A 21,001-nucleotide genomic window follows, 5' to 3' on the forward strand; every position below is an offset into this window, starting at 1 on the left:
TTTTATCTGGCAAACCCACACACTTTGGGGAACACAGCTCAGCGGGTGCCTCTCCAATTCTTGGACCACTTCCTAAAATCTCAGATCGCCTCTGTGCGCTGCTGTAGTAGTTACCTAGGCAAAAGATATTATAAAAAGAAAAAAAAAGCCTGGCTACGTAGCTTACTCCCCCAAACCAGAAAACTTCCGGGTTCAGTAACCTTCGGCCAGTGAGGAAGCGCCGGGAGTCTAGACCTGCCGGTGGCCGGTCTCCAAAACGTGCTTTACGCCTCAGGCACCAACCAGACCAGTGCGCACGACTCCGCGCTTGAAGGCCCCTTTTGCAGCAGTTGCTGTGAGTGCCGTAAAGCGGAGTTGCCGCCGCTGTTGGCTGAGGTAAGGTGTGAGAGGCGCTGCTTGGTCTCCAGGGATGGGCGGGCATCTCAGGAGGGTGTCGCCAGTGGCTCGGCTGCCGTCACTGGGCATTCGCCCAGCTCTCTGGGCACCTGCCCTGGCCAGGCAGGCCACAGGTTGAGCGCCCTCCGGGCTGGGAATACTCTGCGAGGCAGTCCACGAGCACCTCAGGGAGGGTGTGCTCGGGCTCCTCCCCTCGCTGCCACGCTTCTAGTCGTGTTAGCCACTAAAATCCTCCTCCCGGGATAGGATCGGATTTGGACTCCATCGAGACCCTTGTAGGACCCAGTTGAGGTCGTGACGTTTGAGTAGGGTCGTGAGAGCCGTCTCCGGGTTTGGAAAAGGATCTAGGGGGAGGAGGAGAGCGTTGCACGTTATGGGGCCAATGTGTGTAAAAGTGTAGAAGCATGAAAGGAGCTCCCAAGTCTGGGCAGCTCTGCGTATTAGGGGAATGGCTGGAGGGATGGGTGCGGAGACGGGAAGCCAGGAACATGGCGGGAGCTAACGCCGGGGCTCAACTGGCAAGGGCCTTGATGCCCATGAGGGAGTGTGGGGTGCTTCCGCGGGCAATGGGGGAGCTACGATAGCTTTCTAGAGAGGGGTATTTGAATTAGTCATCCCTTTCTCTCTTGCTTTCCCTCTGGGTTCAGCTTTCAGTTCAGTTGGAGCAGTGTTTACTGACATGTACATTTTGTGTGCTTGATAATGGGATGGACACTGCTGGCCGTGTAAATAAAGTTTCATATGGCACTGACATATGCCTTTTGTTTGCATTATCAACGGGGGGTGTCGGGAAAGACTGACACGTAGAGAGCTGACGCAAGCTTTGGATAGGAATCTGGGGAATTGTGTTCAGATTTTGTCACCATCACCAGTTCTCAAGTAACGCAAGAGAAGTCACTTCTCTCTGGGCCTCAGATTTCTCAGATTAAAAAGAGAACCTCGATGATATCAGGTTCTTTTTACTTTTGAAGATAGTAGGTTTCCAAAGAATAAGCTTCAGCCAAAATCACTGCAGATGGTGATTGCAGCCATGAAATTAAAAGACGCTTACTCCTTGGAAGGAAAGTTATGACCAACCTAGATAGCATATTGAAAAGCAGAGACATTACTTTGCCAACAAAGGCGATGGTTTTTCCAGTGGTCATGTATGGATGTGAGAGTTGGACTGTGAAGAAGGCTGAGCACCGAAGAATTGATGCTTTTGAACTGTGGTGTTGTAGAAGACTCTTGCGAGTCCCTTGGACTGCAAGGAGATCCAACCAGTCCATTCTGAAGGAGATCAGCCCTGGGATTTCTTTGGAAGGAATGATGCTGAAGCTAAAACTCCAGTACTTTGGCCACCTCACGTGAAAGACTTTACCCAGTTACAAATACCTTGGTTTAATGCTATTCTGTTACTCCAAAAATTGGGAGATATTAAAATAATGAAAGCTTGTGGTGTTGTAGGGGCTGTAGTATTTGTTAACTGAGCCATAGAATGAGAGAGCTTTTTTAAGTTTTTTTGAAAACTTAGTCATTTTTTTCTTCCCATTACAAAACCAATTGATATTCACATAGGATAAATAAAAAGGAAAAAGAAAAACACCTACAGTCCTCCCATCCCAAAGACAACCACTGTTCTTACTCTGGTGTGTATGCTACTAAGATAGCTCTTAAATGACCCATGAAAATGATGTATGTAAACTATGTTTGGGTCAAAAAAAGAATGAGGGAACAAACCAAACTGATCTGTGTGACATAAACTCTGGCTGTCACTCTTCACCTGCTGGTACTTGCATTCACCACTTATCTCAAATACTTTTGTACTGTTCTGGGGACACAGCTTTTCTGGGGTAATGGAAATCCATCATAAATCTTTTACAATCTATGTGTTTGAATTCTACTGTGGAAGAATATAGAATATGAAATACTGAGGAATATGGAAACATGACAGCCTCCTGTCTCAAGGAACTGTAACTGATTAAGACTGACTGCAGAAATAGTACAACTACAAGTGCTGTGTGGATGTAAATGAGGGGACCTTTAGTTATCGGACAGCAAAGGGAATTACTAGTAGACTAAAGGTCTCTAGTTTTTTGTCTACTAATTTTATTGCTAGCATTTATCATGTTAGAATTTGTCATGTTCTAGGTACTCTTCTGGAGAAGGCAATGGCACCCCACTCCAGTACTCTTGCCTGGAAAATCCCGTGGATGGAGGAGCCTGGAAGGCTGCAGTCCATGGGGTTGCTGAGGGACGGACACGACTGAGCGACTTCACTTTCACTTTTCACTTTCATGCATTGGAGAAGGAAATGGCAACCCACTCCAGTACTCCTGCCTGGAGAATCCCAGGGACGGCGGAGCCTGGTGGGCTGCCGTCTATGGGTTGCACAGGGTCGGACACGACTGAAGTGACTTAGCAGTAGCAGCAGCAGGTACTCTTCAGTGCTTTACATATCTTAATCTGACAGAACAGCCCTGTGAATTAAGTAAATTTATAGATCCATACTTTTTAAGATGGAGTCACAGAGAGATTAAATAACCTGCCTGCTGCTGCTGCTAAGTTGCTTCAGTCCATGGAGTCGCTAAGAGTCGGACACGACTGAGCGACTTCACTTTCACTTTTCACTTTCACGCATTGGAGAAGGAAATGGCAACCCACTCCAGTGTTCTTGCCTAGAGAATCCCAGGGACGGGGGAGCCTGGTGTGCTGCCGTCTATGGGGTCGCACAGAGTCAGACATGACTGAAGCAACTTAGCAGCAGCAGCAGCAGCAGTCTGTCTTCAGAGCCTATGGTCTTAACTACTCAAAAGACAGTAAGAGAGGCAGGGTGTGGGGGAGAAACTGTTACGCACAGAAGGAATAGCATAGACAAATGCACCAAGGTAAGAAGGCACTGTATCAGTGGGTTCACTTAGGGGATTAGTACTCAATTAGCCGTGGAAGTCCTTAAAGCAGGGGAAAGTGACACAAAGTGTCACTGTAGAAATGACTGCACTTTGGTCCCTGAGATAAGTGTATCAAGGAAAACCTAGTAGTAGAGTACAGATCTTCCTCAATTTGATAAACTCATCATAAATTGAAAATGCATTTAATGTACCTAGCCTGCTGAACATCATAGCCTAGCCTAGCTTACTTTAAATGTCTTGGGGACACATATGTTAGCCTACACAGATGGGCATAATCATCTAATATGAAGCCTATTTTATAATAAAGTATTAAATATTTCAGATAATTTATTGAATACTACAAATGAAAAGCAGAATGGTCTGAAGTGTCAGTTGTTTACCTTGTGATCACATGGTTAATTGGGAATTGTGCCTCACACTGCCACTGTCCAGCATCATGAGAGATTATGTGGGACCTATTGCTAGCTGCGGGAAAAAAAATCAAAATTCAAACACCGTTTCTACTGAATGCTTGTCACTTTTGCCCCACTGTAAAGTCAAAAACTTTAAGTCAAACTGTAAGTCAGGGACTATCTGTATTCATGTAAGAGGCTTTCTATTTAGGCAGAGTTAATAAGGCCTTGACAGTTGGCTAACTATACTGGAAATGGGAAAGAAATGACAGCTTTTAGAGGCACTGAGAAGAATGTATAGTTTGTTGACTCATTAGATAAGGAGTTAGAACTGTAAAAACTGTTTTGAACATAAATAATTGAGAAAATAGGGATACCATTAACAGAATAGAGGGGCAAGTCATGAAAAAAATCTGGCTTGAAGGTGGACAGTGGTGTTTAAGAGGACATCACCAGCAGTCTGGTAAAATATTTGTAAGCAATAATCAGTCAGTAGACACGGGAAGTAAATCTAATTAAATGATTAGGAACAAGCAAATGTAAAGAGAACGTCTGTCCAGATTTCATATCAAACACAGAACAGTACACTTTGTAGGCAGTGCCACTTCCTTCACCCTTTTATTTTGCCCCCATAAATCAGTCCCCTCCTGTCTTCATTTTCTTTCTTATCTAGGTCTTTCATTTCAGACATTGTCTAAAAGCTCACTACTCCATAGTCATTCAGAAGGAGTTGCTGTGTATTTTGGATTTTTCTGGAGCATCAAATGGAGAAACTAATTTTTTAATCTTCCAGTGTCAGCATTTTGAGAGAGGTTATATTGCAAAGGGTTAAGAAGTGAATGAGTGGTAAGCAGATGAAGAGACTTCTTAAACCCTTACAGTCTAACCTTTGCTTCCGGGTTACTGACCGTCTTGCAAAGTTAGCAATGAAAGAAAAAGAACAGTATATTAGGACCAGCGGTATTTAAGTAAGATGGATAGCATCTGTTGATACTGGTGTGTTTTTGGCTTAGAACAGCTGAAAATGTTGACTTTTTCCCCCATCTTCTCTCTAAATACATCTTAGAAGCATTTTCTCTTTATGTCTTCCAGTTTGCTACCTTATTTCAAAACAATGGCTTTGACTGTTTACACTACCCTCTTTCTTTAATTTAGCCTCCTGTTTTATTTTGCAGTGCCGGATGTATTTGAATCTCAATTCTGTCACCACTGTGCCTTCCTTGCATTTCTTAGTGTTTCTGAGTAAATTGGGTCTAGCAGCACTGAGGGCACCAGGCTAACATACGTCATCTACGAACCTAACTTCACTGCTAGGGCTGGTCATTTCTTGTTCAAGGGCCTCTGATATCAAGAGAGGTGATCCAGAAGGCACAAGTGGGGAGAAGTGGAATAAGAAAGTCAGACAGTTTGACATTCTTTCAAACAGATCCCTATCAAAATAATCCTCAAAAGAGTAGTGGGGGACGGGTGTCAGGTTAAGGCAGATTCCAAAATTTTTCATGCTATTACCATCAAAGAACAAGTGATAATGTGAAATGGCAATGGGAAGCTGAAAGAATATGAAATGCTGCTCTTGGTTGTAGTAAGAGCCTGAGAACTATCTTGAGCTTCCTATCCTATACATTTTTCCTTCAAATTTGTGTGCGGCTGTCATCTACCACTAGTTTTTTCCAGCCTTTCTCGTGCCTTGATACAAATTGATAATAAAGAACAAAAGAAAGGGTAAAAGAATATGTTTGTTCTTGGCTGGAGGTGACAGTCTTGGTCTCTAGTTACCCAGGCTCAAAGACTGATAGGACTGATAACTCTGACACCTATAACCCATTAAAGGTTCAGTTGGGAAGCTGATCTGCCCATTCCTTTCTTCTTAATTGCCAAATCCTAGTTCATGCACTAGTTAGAGCCTGTTTCCAAGTCATCTAAGACTAATTCTGTGCTGTAGTGTGAAAGTCGCTTAGTCATGTTTGACTCTTTGCGACCTCATGGACTATATAGTCTCCAGGCCAGAATACTGGAGTGGGTCACCTTTCCCTTCTCTGGGGGAACCTTCCCAATCCAGGGATCAAACCCAGGTCTCCCTCATTGCAGGTGGATTCTTTACCAGCTGAGCCACAGGGGAAGCCCAAGAATACTGGAGTGGGTAGCCTATCCCTTCTCCAGTGGATCTTCCAGAACTAGGAGTCGAACCGGGATATCCTGCATTGCAGGTGGTTACTTACATATTAGCCTTCTCATATTTGCATTAGAACTGGAAGATACTTAGGTACTTAAACCTCATAACTTCCCTTAAAGTCCCCATTACATCTTCTTTTTTTTTTTTAAACATTTTCTGTCTCCTCCACCATCCCATCATTTAAATTTACTATCTGTGTAGTGTTCTTCTTTTCCATTAGACATGATATACTGCTTTCTTTATGAAGCTTTACCTAATATAAGTGAAAATACATTACTTGTCCTCCTCAGCATTTTTAATAGCTAAAATGTCACATGTAAAGAGAAATGTATACACAAATAATATTTTTCTTTTGGTTCTATGCTGTATTTCTCCATATGTTATTTTTAAATGTTTACTGTTCGGGAGTTAGAACTAAGTATGGGCATTAAACTCTAAAAATTCACTTTTTCATATTTCATATTCTGTTTTATTATAGAAGTTCCTGTAGGACAGAGAACTTTTTAAAATAAAACTTAAAAAAAATACTTTTGTGTTCTCTTGAACATTGTGCAGTTGAGTATATTTAGATAGATATAAATAAAAAGAAGTATGCTAAAAGCATAAAGTATGCTAATACCTTTTTTATTTATAAGTATACTGCTGCTGCTGCTGCTGCTGCTAAGTCGCTTCAGTCGTGTCCGACTCTGTGCGACCCCATAGATGGCAGCCCACCAGGCTCTGCCGTCCCTGGGATTCTCCAGGCAAGAACACTGGAGTGGGTTTCCATTTCCTTCTCCAATGCATGAAAGTGAAATCGCTCAGTCATGTCCAACTCTTCGCAACCCCATGGACTACAGTCTACCAGGCTTCTCCACCCATAGGATTTTCCAGGCAAGAGTATTGGAGTGGGGTGCCATTGCCTTCTCAATAAGTATGCTAAATATACTCAAATAACTGCACAATGTTCAAAAGAACACAAAACTATTTTTTTTAAGTTTTATTATTTCTGGATATTAATTCAGTCATTTTTAGTGTGATAAGGGAGATGATTCATGTATTCTAATAACTGTAATGGAACAACAGACTGGTTCCAAATAGGAAAAGGAATACGTCAAGGCTGTATATTGTCACCCTGCTTATTTAACTTATATGCAGAGTACATCATGAGAAATGCTGGGCTGGAAGAAGCACAAGCTGGAATCAAGATTGCCGGGAGAAATATCAATAACCTGAGATATGCAGATGACACCACCCTTATGGCAGAAAGAGAAGAGGAACTAAAAAGCCTCAATGAAAGTGAAAGAGGAGAGTGGAAAAAGTTGGCTTAAAGCTCAACATTCAGAAAACGAAGATCATGGCATCTGGTCCCATTACTTCATGGGAAATAGATGGGGAAACAGTGGAAACAGTGTCAGACTTTATTTTTGGGGGCTCCAGAATCACTGCAGGTGGTGACTGTAGCCATGAAATTAGAAGACGTTTACTCCTTGGAAGAAAAGTTATGACCAACCTGGATAGCATATTGAAAAGCAGAGGCATTACTTTGCCAACAAAGGTCCGTCTAGTCAAGGCTATGGTTTTTCCTGTGGTCATGTATGGATGTCAGAGTTGGACTGTGAAGAAAGCTGAGCACCAAAGAATTGATGCTTTTGAACTGTGGTGTTGGAGAAGGCTCTTGAGAGTCCCTCGGACTGCAAGGAGATCCAACCAGTCCATTCTGAAGGAGATCAGCCCTGGGTGTTCTTTGGAGGGAATGACGCTAAAGCTGAAGCTCCAGTACCTTGGACACCTCATGCGAAGTGTTGACTCATTGGAAAAGACTGATGCTGGGAGGGATTGGGGGCAGGAGGAAAAGGGGATGATAGAGGATGAGATGGCTGGATGGCATCACCGACTTGATGGACGTGAGTTTGAGTGAACTCCAGGAGTTGGTGATGGACAGGCAGGCCTGGCATGCTGTGATTCATGGGGTCGCAAAGAGTCGGACACGACTTAGCGACTGAACTGAACTGAACTGAATAACTGTATTTCAAAACAGAAAATAGTAAAAGCCTTAAGGTTAGTTTCCTCTCTTTGTGCTCCATAGTAGCCTGTACTTACTCCTTCATAACCATTACACCTTGATAGTGTCTCTGTATTTATCTCTAATACAGTCTAGCACAAACCAGAATAGTGTTTCTTAATAGATGTGAAGGTGGTAAGGATGGTGGTTGTGTGTTTTGGAAAATACTTCCCATGCTGTTCTTTAGGACTTCTTACCCTTCACCACCATCAATTACCATTCTTTTAAAAACTCTTACATACTCATCTCTAAAATCTTTGAAGATAGAGAACGCTATTTTACTTATTTTATCTTCAGGGCTTAGCATTTTGTTGGCATCTCTCCCTTTTAAGGTAGACAGTAAATATTTATTCCTTGAAAGAAGGTAAGACTAGGAATTTATAGCTGGAAGAGATTGCTTCTGACTTGGAAGAGCATGAAAGACTTCATAAAGGAAGGTCATTGAGAGGAGTTGTGTAAAGAGGTATAGAACTGGTTCTCTGGAAATAGGTGAGAATACTTCAGACAAGAGGAAATGAACAAAAGCAAAGAGATAGTAAAGTGTCGTGTGTATTCCAGGAATACTTGGGCAGAGACCATAGACTGTGTGAAGTGGGAGAAAGTCTAAAAAATTTGTCTTATGTTCAGTTAGATTGTGAATGGCCTTGAATGCTTCTGTATTTGACCCTTGAACAGTACAGTCAGGGGTGCCAAACCTCTGTCAACTGAAATAAAAACACACATCGTGAGAGCTGTGAGTTTCAGTTTTATGTGGGAGATGGTCTCAGATAGTTGTGAGTAATTTCGTAGAAGAGGAAGTAGATAGGGGAGGTCAATAGATACATAATTTTGCAAAGAGGTATGTGCACTCGTGCACACATCTCTGTAGAAGTTTACTCCTAGTCACAAGGAACATGTATCTCAGTTAATGATTTTAGTGCTTTTCTAAATATGGGAAGATGTAAGAGTCCAGGTTCATAAACTGTTCTCCTGAAATATTTCCAACTATCTAAAGGCCTGTTTTCCCAGAGGACAGAGTGCTTCATCCTGCCCTTCAGCCTGAATTCCTTTCACATATATTATAGGTTAGCAACTGCATTGGCTAAAGACTTGATTCTTGTAGAACTGGATGGTAGGCACCATCCTTTACACTGTCAAAAATCTACATGTAATAGAGTCAGCCCTCCATGTCTGCAGTTCCATGTCTACAAATTAAGTCAACAGCAGATCGTGTAATACTGTAGTGTTTATTATTGAAAAAAAAATCTATGTGTAAGTGGGCTTGTGTAGTTCAAATCTGTGTTGTTCATCGGTCAAATTTATGTGAAACTTGAGCTTTACTTGTAGATGTTAAGGAACCATTGAAAAATTTTGATGATGTAATTTGATTCATTTATCAGCAGCTTCGTATGTCTATCAGTGTAAGATTATGAGTAGGCAGAAAGTGGAACCTGGGACATCAATTAGAATTAAGACATTTGTACAATTAGAGTTTAAATTAGAATGACAGTGAAGAAAGAAGAGGAAGTTGGTGCAAGAGATATTTTAGAGGTAAACTCAATAAGCCTTGGCCTCTTAAGTATAACATTACTCATTTTAAAGTGGTAACTCCATTCCTAATGACGAGATGGTCCTAGCAAAAAGGAATGTTTTGATGGGCTAATATTCTTATCTTGGCAGTTAGTTAAATTGGTTTGGCATTTACAGAAAATAAATAATGAAATAAAGTTAATTGGATATCATCTTGATAATAAAAATGTAGTTGTGATTGATGATATATTTTGGAGATTTAGTTCATGTAAGAATTAATAGTAGGTTAGAGTTATGTCCAAAAAGAGAACAAGATATTAATTCTGACTTTATTTTTCTGTAGTGGTTTATATAGGTCTTTTATATTTTCTTCCCATTTTTTAATTCAAGCACAGGAAAGACTGGACTATAGCACACTCCAAGTGTTACTTTAGATTTTAGGAATCAGAGTACAATACATTGATGTACTTTTTAACACAATTACAAAAAGCTGAGCTGAAATACTGAAAATAAAGACTGTTCCTTTTATTATCTTGTGAGCTATCCTTATCACAGTACATATTTGACTGTCTTATTTTAGGAGGTTTTAGCTGACAGCAGGACTAATACCATTATTAATATTGTTTGATGTTGCTAATCTTTAGTTTTAGGAGATAGAATATGATGATGATTTCTTCAGTTATCTGCTTGATGCATTATCTGTAAATCAAGTAGATTACTCACATCACTGGTGATATTTCTCTTAAGTAGTTTGTTGACTTTATGTAACATCATTGGATGTTTGCTATATATAGGCTTTCACTCTGGAAGCCCATTTGAATTGTTTCAAAATCCTACGAATTCTGATTTAAAGATGGCAGAGTAAAAACATTTGCCCTCTTCTATCTGAAATTACCCTGAAATAGCAAGGAAAATGAGAGACAGAGATGTATAGTTGACCTTTGAACAACACAAGTTTGAACTACAATGTGTGGATTTTTTTCAGTAGTAAATACTACAGTATTATATGACCCCTGGATAGTTGAATCCACAGATGCAAACCACATATATGAAGGAAATGCAGATACAAAGGAACTACGTGTATATATATATATATATGTGTATATATATATATATATATATATGGAGGGCCAACTATAAGTTATATGCAGATTTTTAGCTGCATAAAATGTTGACGCCCCTAACCCTGCATTGTTCAAGGGTCAGTTATAATTACATCTTCAGTAGGACTAGAGTCCTGTATCCCAAATTGAAATATTTGAGAACTGTATGTCAAATGTAAGCAGGAAGAGATTAAAAGAGCATTCTGACAGAAAGAGATCTCAGGTAGAACTGACAGAGCAGTGAAAGATAGATCTGTTTACAGTGGTGTCGGCTGCATAGAAAGGCAGTAGGAGAAGCTTCCTTGGAATGTCTGGCAACATATTCTAGCAGGAAAGGAAGAACAAATGAGAAAGCACACAGATACACGACCTTTGCAGGAAGCGCTCTTTTGATGAGGCAAGAAATAATGGCTAAACATCTTTCTCTTCCTTGTTCTCACATACATTGTCTCTCTCGCACACACACATGCACAGGACACCCTGTGTCATAAAGAGCTCTCTTGTAGGCTAGAGAGACTATCTTCTAGTCCAGAACACAGGCTTAATTCTTCCTCCTACAATCCTCTTGCAAATAATTGGCCTGGGTGAAGCTCATTTCATTCAAAGATAAACAGTGATAAAAAGAAAACGAGTACAGTATCTATACAAGTGTTACAGAAAGAAAAGCAAAAAGAAATGGAAAAACATGTGATGAAGACCCACGAGAAAACTGTAGTGGCATAACAAATTTAAGGAGACAACCACTTCTTTAAGGGCTTCCCTGGTAGCTCAGCTGGTAAAGAATCTGCTTGCAATGTGGGAGACCTGGGTTTGATCCCTGGGTTGGGAAGATCCCCTGGAGGAGGGCATGGCAACCCACTCCAGTATTCTTACCTGGAGAATCCCATGGGCAGAGGAGCCTGGCAGGCTACAGTCCAGGGGGTTGCAAAGAGTTGGACACGACTTGAGTGACTAAGCACAACACAGCCACTTCTTTAAAATAATAGAGAAAGCTAACTGGCTAGGAAGAAATAGTAAGACAGTGGTAAATAATGAGTCATAATTTGGCAGAACTCAAGAAAGAAAAATAAAATCAGGAATAAAAAGCCACATAGGAAACAGAAAAGAGAATTAATATTGTTGAAAACTCAGTAAGGGATATGACGACAGGCTTTTGAAAGTTGAGCAAAGTGAAATGGGAATGAAAGGAGATGAAACAAATGCTTAATTGTAGTTCTGGGAATAGAAATTCAACATTAGAACAGAAAAGTATTTAAAACACATAAGAAAACCTGTTGCAGAGAAAGAAATCTTGATTCTACAGATTGGAAGAGCACATAATGAAGAAAAACTAATAACAATCATTAATATCATTACATAACCTAGTTTTTAAAAAATTGTTTTTCAAAACTAAGGAATGTGTTCTTTGCTCATGCATTAAAAAGATCATCTTGCCTGTAGTGCCAGGGAAAGGATCACATATTGTGAAGGGAGTATTTAGTATTGCAGGACAGTGGTACAAATCCTGTAAGTCATCAGAGGAAAGAGGGTGTGACCTCAAAGCCAAACTATTAGTTGACACCTGTTTTTGAACAACGCAAGAACTCAAGATAAATAATGCCCATATTTTAAGGAGAAGATAAATATCAGCCATCTAATAGACGAACAGAGATGATACAGTGAAAGGACTGGCAGGGAAACATAGTAGGAATAAGATTTTAAAAACAGAGATTGGTATTTGAGAGTAAAAAAGAACTATAGCAAAGTGAACTAATAAAAGTCAGGATTAAAAGGAGAGATGTAGAAGAGAACTAAAGCTGGAGAACTAAAGACAAAGTTTATGCATGAAGTAATAGAGGTATTAGTATACAGTTAACGGAGAAGGCAATGGCACCCCTCTCCAGTACTGTTGCCTGGAAAATCTCATGGGCTGAGGAGCCTGGTAGGCTGCAGTCCATAGGGTCGCTAAGAGTCAGACACGACTGAGCGACTTCACTTTCACTTTTTACTTTCATGCATTGGAGAAGGAAATGGCAACCCACTCCAGTGTTCTTGCCTGGAGAATCCCAGGGACAGGGAAGCCTGGTGGGCTGCCGTCTATGGGGTCGCACAGAGTCGGACACGACTGAAGCGACTTAGCAGCAGCAGCAGCAGTATATAGTTAAAGGAATAAAGATAAACATTTGAAGAACCAAATGTTGTGTGTATGACCAAAAGCAAACAGTGAAGAGGAGGTAAGAAGAAATAGAACTGTATTAAATTACTTGTTCTAAGGGAATAGTCAGATGGGACCAAAGATGAACAGAAACTTTGAGGAATTCCCTGGTCACGTAGGGGATGTGGGTTCAGTCCCTGATCCACGAAGATTCCACATGCCACGGAGCAGCTAAGCCTGTGCACCACGACTACTGAGGTCACATTCTGGAACCTGCAAGCCACAACGAATGAGTCCCTGTGCCACAACTACTGAAGCTTGCACACCCTTGAGTCAGCAAGTCAAAACTACCGAGCCCATGCACCTAGAGCCTGTACTGCACAAGAGAAGCCACTGCACAGGAGAAGCCCACACATCGCAGCTAGAGAGTAGGCCCTGCTGTCCGCAACTAGAGAAAGCCCGTGTGCAGCAATGAAGACCCAGTGCAGCCAAAAACAAATAAAGTAGTGTGTACATGTTAAAGAACAAAATTTTTTATCATGACTTTTTTTACACTTTCCAAAAACTGAAAATGTGTATGGGATGTTTATAAAAACTGACCACAACCTACATCACATTAGACAACAGAGCTGTTACACAGGTGATGTTCCTTGACCAAAAGTTTATTTTTTCTTTGGCAGTGGCCTTAGTATGTGCATCAGCATCACCTGAGAATGTATCAGAATTGCAAACTCGGAGGCCTCACCCCGGTTCTACTAAATCAGAAACCCTGGGGGAGAATCCCTCCCATCTCTGTTGGTCAGTTTTTATGGATATCCCACTTAAGTTTATTTTTTGCAATTGTAAAGAATGCCATGATAAACATTTTTGTTCTTCCAGGTTTGGTCTTATATCTGATGATTTCTTTAGGATAGGACATTACCAAATCAAAGAATGTTCTGTTGAACTTTAGGTAACTTTTTCATGGTTAATAAAGTTGAAAAATTAAATATAGGCTTTTTTTTTTTTTTTTTTTTGCTCTTCAGAAATATTTTTCACAGAAAACAAGATTATCTTTTTACCCCAAAAGATGAAACCAACTGGGTTACTTTCAAAAGACAACCAAATGAGCACTGCAAACTGATGAGTAGAATCAGTAAGAACGTGATTTTGGTGGTTTTAACTTTGACAAGTTCTGCATTTCTGCTATTTCAGTTGTACTACTACAAGCACTATTTATCAGCAAAGGTAACATTTTTTTCCTTCTTTCTCATTATTAAACTTCATTATAGCTGTATATCTTCCTAACATACTTTACTTTTGCAGTACCTAAAATCAATCAGTTTTTTAAATCCTTGTAGAAATATTTCTTTGAAATTCTCCTCTTCATGGGCATGATAAGGAGCAATTCAGAATTGCAGTTAAAAATTATTATAATAACACTAAAAGTCAGAGGTGCAAAGTTTCAGTGATGTTGAAATTTTCTGATAGAATTGTGTGAAAATTGTTATTTTTCCAAACATTTCATCACTCATTGGAAAGAGTTCAGTGATAAATAATTTTGACAAAATGTTAGACTTAGTTTAGTACAAAGTTGATTTTTAATATAGTGCCTAACAGGGAAGTATAGTGTTATAACTTACCTTTATTATAAACCTTTAGGCATAAAGATAAAGAGACAATGATTTAGAATCTAGTAGCTTCTGAAGATCTTATAAATATACTAATTCTAAAGAGATAGCAAAGAGTTTACTATTATTTGATGGAAGTTAATAGATTCTGAGATGTTGACGATATATGCCTGTTTAATAAATTAGAGCAGTCTCAATGTTGTCCATCTTGGGTAGTTATATAATTGTAGAATTCTTAGCTCATGACTATATGTATTTAGATTATGCATTTTAATGATTATTAGCCAGTTACATAGGTTGAACCTCATACCTGCCCTAAATGTAATGTTAAGTGCTGGGCTTTGCATTTACTAACTTTTATTTTTGTTATCTTCTTAGAATGGATCTGGTTTATCAAAATCCAAAGGAAGCCGAATTGGATTTGATGGCATGCAGTGGGTATGTATGACAGTCGAGAAATTCTTCAATTGCCAAGTTCATTTAGTTCATTCACTTATATACTTAATAAGTATTTGTTGAATTATGACAGTTTTAATAGCTAGCTTGGTGGGAAGTGGGAGTAGGTGACAGAGGGCAAGGGGAAGACACTGTGCCACATGCTTTTATGGAGTATCACGTTTAGTCCTTATAGACTTGATGCTGCTAATACATGTTTGTCCTCAGTTTACTTCAAAAGATTAAGGTTGGTTGGCTAATAAGTGATTCCAGATTCTAACTGCTTGCTTCCAAAATCCTATTCATTGAGTTGTGGTGCTTCCCCAAATGAATAAATATGTGAAGAGCAGAACTGAACCAAGAAAATACAAAGAATATTTGCAAAACATGTGTCTGACAAAAGGTTGATAATCAAGGATAAATAAAGAACTCCTGCAACTCAGTAATAGATTTTTTTGTTCGTATTCTATCAAATTGAACAAGTGTCCTATTCCTGGTTTGCTGAGAGGTTTTTATCATGAAATAGGAATTGAATTTTGTCAAATTTTTTTTTGTGTGTTGAAATTCTCATAGAGGTTTCCTCCCTTTATTCTATTAATATGATTGATTAATTTTCAAATGCTGCCTTTCATTCGTGGGATAACGTATACTTGGTCATAGTATTTTCTTTTTTTTTAACTACAGGAATTAATTTTTTAGTATCCTGTTAAATGTCACTGCATCTGTGTTTATGAGGGACAGTGGTATATACTTTTATTTCTTTTTCTGTAATGTCTTTGTTAGGTTTTGCTATTAGGATTATACCGACCTCAAAATGAGTTTGAAGTATTTTCTCCTGCTCAGTTCGGAAACAGTTTTTGTATAATTGGCATTATTTCTTCCTTAAATCTTTGATAGAATTCGCCAGGGAACCATCTTAGAGTTTTTTCTTGTATTGATGGCAAGACTTTTTTTATACAACAAATTCAATTTTGTTAATAGTTATAAGGCAAGTCAGATTTCCTGTTTCATCTTCTGGTAGTTTTGTTAATTGTGTTTTTAAAGAAATTTATCCATTTCCTCTAAGTTACTGAATTTCACGGCATAGCATTGTTTATTCTAACTTTTTACTTAGTTGTCTCTCCCACTAAGAGGTAATAAACTCCTCTGGAGCAGAGATTATTACCTCTGGAGCAGAGATTATTATATTCTTGGTATTTGCATAATCAGTTCAGTTCAGTTCAATCGCTCAGTCGTGTCCAACTCTTTGCAACTCCATGAATCGCAGCACTCCAGACCTCCCTGTCCATCACCAACTCTCGGAGTTCACTCAGACTCACGTCCATCGAGTCAGTGATGCCATCCAGCCATATCATCCTCTGTCGTCCCCTTCTCCTCCTGCCCCCAATCCCTCCCAGCATCAGAGTCTTTTCCAATGAGTCAACTCTTCACATGAGGTGGCCAAAGTACTGGAGTTTCAGCTTTAGCATCATTCCTTCCAAAGAAATCCCAGGGCTGATCTCCTTCAGAATGGACTGGTTGGATCTCCTTGCAGTCCAAGGGACTCCCAAGAATCTTCTCCAACACCACAGTTCAAAAGCATCAATTCTTCAGCACTCAGCTTTCTTCACAGTCCAACACTCATATCCATACATGACCACTGGAAAAACCATAGCCTTGACTAGACGGACCTTTGTTGGCAAAGTAACATCTCTGCTTTTGAATATGCTATCTAGATTGGTCATAACTTTTCTTCCAAGGAGTAAGCGTCTTTTAATTTCATGGCTGCAGTCACCATCTGCAGTGATTTTGGAGCCCCCAAAAATAAAGTCTGACACTGTTTCCACTGTTTCCCCATCTATTTCCCATGAAGTGATGGGACCAGATGCCATGATCTTCAAATGTTGAGCTTTAAGCCAACTTTTTCACTCTCCTCTTTCACTTTCATCAAGAGGCTTTTGAGTTCCTCTTCACTTTCTGCCATAGGGGTGGTGTCATCTGCAATCTGAGGTTATTGATATTTCTCCTGGCAATCTTGATACCAGCTTGTGTTTTTTCCAGCCTAGCGTTTCTCATGATGTACTCTGCATAAAAGTTAAATAAGCAGGGTGACAATATACAGCCTTGACGTACTCCTTTTCCTATTTGGAACTAGTCTGTTGTTCCATGTCCAGTTCTAACTGCTGCTTCCTGACCTGCATACAGGTTTCTCAAGAGGCAGGTCAGGTGGTCTGGTATTCCCATCTCTTGAAGAATTTTCCACAGTTTTTTGTGATCCACACAGTCAAAGGCTTTGGCATAGTCAATAAAGCAAAAATAGATGTTTTTCTGGAACTCTCTTGCTTTTTCGATGATCCAGCAGATGTTGGCAGTTTGATCTCTGGTTCCTCTGCCTTTTCTAAAACCAGCTTGAACAACTGGAAGTTCACAGTTCACGTATTGCTGAAACCTGGCTTGGAGAATTTTGAGCATTACTTTACTAGTGTGTGAGATGAGTGCAATTGTGCAGTAGTTTGAGCATTCTTTGGCATTGCCTTTCTTTGGGATTGGAATGAAAACTGACCTTTTCCAGTCCTGTGGCCACTGCTGAGTTTTCCAAATTTGCTGGCATATTGAATGCAGCACTTTTACAGCATCAGCTTTCAAGATTTGAAATAGCTCAACTGGAATTCCATCGCCTCTACTAGCTTTGTTCGTAGTGATGCTTTCTAAGGCCCACTACTCTTCACATTCCAGGATGTCTGGCTCTAGGTGAGTGATCACACCATCGTGATTATCTGGGTCGTGAAGATCTTTTTTGTACAGTTCTTCTGTGTATTCCTGCCACCTCTTCTTATGTCTTCTGCTTCTGTTAGGTCAAAACAACAGAATGATCTCTGTTCATTTCCAAGGCAAACCATTCAGTATTACAGTAATCGAAGTCTATGCCCCAACCAGTAATGCTGAAGAAGCTGAAGTTGAACTGTTCTTTGAAGACCTACAAGACCTTTTAGAACTAACACCCAAAGAAGATGTCCTTTTCATTATAGGGGACTGGAATGCAAAAGTAGGAAGTCAAGAAACACCTAGAGTAACAGGCAAATTTGGCCTTGGAATACGGAATGAAGCAGGGCGAAGACTAATAGAGTTTTGCCAAGAAAATGCACTGGTCATGGCAAACACTGTCTTCCAACAACACAAGAGAAGACTCTACATATGGACATCACCAGATGGTCAACACTGAAATCAGATTGATTATATTCTTTGCAGCCAAAGATGGAGAAGCTCTATACAATCAACAAATCAAGACCAGGAGCTGACTGTGGCTCAGACTATGAACTCCTTATTGCCAAATTCAGACTTAAACTGAAGAAAGTAGGGAAAACCACTAGACCATTCAGGTATGACCTAAATCAAATCCCTTATGATTATACAGTGGAAGTGAGAAATAGATTTAAGGGCCTAGATCTGATAGATAGAATGCCTGATGAACTATGGAATGAGGTTCATGACATTGTACAGGGACAGGGATCAAGACCATCCCCATGGAAAAGCAATGCAAAAAAGCAAAATGGCTGTCTGGGGAGGCCTTACAAATAGCTGTGAAAAGAGAAGCGAAAAGCAAAGGAGAAAAGGAAAGATATAAGCATCTGAATGCAGAGTTCCAAAGAATAGCAAGAAGAGATAAGAAAGCCTTCCTCAGCAATCAATGCAAAGAAATAGAGGAAAACAACAGAATGGGAAAGACTAGAGATCTCTTCAAGAAAATTAGAGATACCAAGGAAACATGTCATGCAAAGATGGTATTTGCATAATACCCTACAGTAAAAACAAAGGATAAGAGACTGATTTCATACATTTTCTCACTTTTTTATCTTTATAATTCCTGATATTCTAATCTGTTTATTATCTTGTATATGTTTTTACAAGTATTTTCAGGTTTTTGTGAGTAATCATTCATCCTTAATTCCATGAAGCATCTTTTTTGATGGGCATACATCCCATTGAAGTCATTATTGCTTTCAGTAACGTAGGCTTTTAAGCAACAATGTATGCTATTTATTTTGTTTTCTTGGCTACTCTTAGATATTGTTTACTCCTAAGTGTGATTATTTGGTTTCCATTCTGATTTCAAAATTTATTTTTTGCAGTAGAATGTTCTGCTTATTGCTCAGCAGAATCGTATTTTAAAATATCAGTATTACAGTATTATTAGAAAGTCAAACTGTGTGCAGGAATGGTCAAGCAGACAGTGTATTTTAGTTTGTCTTTTGCTTGGCAAGATTATTAAGCAGTATTTCAAATATGAAGAAAAGTTCCACATACAGTTGATTTTTGGTTTTGAAAATGTTGACATGACTAATATTTTAAAATTGAAAGACCTGGTATTTCCTCTCCAACTTTTGCTTGAAAAGATTTAGCTACTACCAAGGGAATAATTTGTAAGTCCAGAGTTGTCATCTCAGATACTGCTTCCTCTGTGAAGTTTTCGATATCCTTTTGATGTGCAGTTAATTAGTTGATTGCTGTTCTGTACTTATCTTATATTGTAAATATTTGTACGTTGTCCTCAGTAGACCATGAGCTTCTTGAGAGCAGGTACAGTGTATTATTTATTTGTGGGTTTTTTAATGTTAGCAAAGTAGTAAGCCTGGTATGTATTGAATAAGCACTCTATATGTATTCTTATAAAATTAATGAATAAAACTTAATGAGATAGATTATTGTATTGGTTTAGAAAAATTAAGGGAATTCTTTTCCTCTCAAACAGCGTGCAGTTAAAAAATTTATTATGCTAACATCCAGTCAAAATGTACCCGTGTTCCTTATTGATCCTTTGATTCTGGAATTGATTAATAAAAACTTTGAACAAGTCAAGAATACTTCTCATGCCTCCTCCACTTCAGAATGCAAGGTTTTCTGTGTTCCAAGAGACTTTACTACATTTGCACTACAGTATCAACTATGGAAGAATGAGGTAAGATGATTTGCTTTCAGGTAATGGAATGTGTCTTTTGTAAAACAATATAAGATTAAACCAATTTCAACTGTATTTAAAATTTTTTATAAAGACATAAATTATATCAGGAATATTTTCAGCTATAAATAACAAAACACAAGGCTGCTCTGTCTATGAGATTTCCCAGGCAAGAATATTAGAGTGGGTTGCCATTTCCTTCCCCAGGGAATCTTACTGACCCCAGTTATTGAACCCACATCTGCAATGGCAGGTGGATTCTTTACCACTCAGCCACCTGGGAAGCCCACAACTGGAAGTAGATTTGTGCAGTACAGCCTTTAGTTAGGCCTTTGCTGTGTTTGATGAGAGCAACTTCTTTGTTCTTGACTCTCCTCTGTCATGATTATGAAAAGGCAAGCCATTTCATAGTTCTTGCTGTTTTGTCTATCTCCTCACACTCGAGGTCTGATTCCTTTTCAAGTTCTGTCTGGCCTTTTAAATTTTTCCTAAATTTACCAATTTATAATGTTTTTATTTCATCCTGTACAGTAGATTCGTGCTCTGAATGGGCCACTCTTACGCTCAATCAGTACTTTCCACCTCTTAGGTTTATGAAGAAAGGAAATCCTACAGCAGTTAATTCTAATATAAGGAGAACCAAGGTAAAATTGTATTAGACAGGGTCAATTTAGTTTAGTCGCTCAGTCATGTCCGACTCTTTGCAACCCCAGGAAGCACAGCACGCCAGGCCTCCCTGTCCATCACCAACTCCCGGAGTTCACCCAAACCCATGTCCATTGTGTCAGTGATGCCATCTACCATCTCATCCTCTGTCATCCCATTCTCCTGCCCTCAATCTTTCCCAGCATCAGGGTCTTTTTAAATAAGACAGCCCTTCGTATCAGGTGGCCAAAGTAATGGAGTTTCAGCTTCAACATCAGTCCTTCCAATGAACACCCAGGACTGATCTCCTTTAGGATGGACTGTTTGGATCTTCTTGCAGTCCAAGGGACTCTCAAGAGTCTTCTCCAACACCACAGTTCAAAAGCATGAATTCTTCGGCGCTCAGCTTTCTTTATAGTCCAACTCTCACATCCATACATGACTACTGGAAAAACCATAGCCTTGACTAGACGGACCTTTATTGGCAAAGTAATGTCTCTGCTTTTGAATATGCTCTCTAGGTTGGTCATAACTTTCCTTCCAAGGAGTAAGCGTCTTTTAATTTCATGGCTGCAGTCACCATCTGCAGTGATTTTGGAGCCCAGAAAACTAAAGTCAGCCACTGTTTCCACTGTTTCCCCATCTATTTGCCATGAAGTGATGGGACCAGATGCCATGATCTTCGTTTTCTGAATGTTGAGCTTTAAGCCAACTTTTTTACTCTCCTCTTCCA

General features: G+C 39.5%; 1 protein-coding gene across 1 annotated transcript in view; it reads left to right on the forward strand.

Moving 5' to 3' along the window:
- Positions 1 to 268: 268 nt before the first annotated feature.
- Positions 269 to 21,001, forward strand: part of FKTN (fukutin) — a 52,422-nt gene continuing 31,689 nt past the window's right edge. Inside the window, exons 1-4 of the mRNA XM_027550440.1 lie at positions 269 to 375; positions 13,668 to 13,869; positions 14,631 to 14,690; positions 19,417 to 19,623. Of these exons, the coding sequence (XP_027406241.1) occupies positions 13,765 to 13,869; positions 14,631 to 14,690; positions 19,417 to 19,623 (372 nt within the window). The 5' untranslated portion in view covers positions 269 to 375; positions 13,668 to 13,764. The remainder of the gene's footprint in view (positions 376 to 13,667; positions 13,870 to 14,630; positions 14,691 to 19,416; positions 19,624 to 21,001) is intronic.

The sequence above is a fragment of the Bos indicus x Bos taurus genome, chromosome 8 (assembly GCF_003369695.1).
Source record: "Bos indicus x Bos taurus breed Angus x Brahman F1 hybrid chromosome 8, Bos_hybrid_MaternalHap_v2.0, whole genome shotgun sequence".
NCBI classification, from domain to species: Eukaryota; Metazoa; Chordata; class Mammalia; order Artiodactyla; family Bovidae; genus Bos; species Bos indicus x Bos taurus.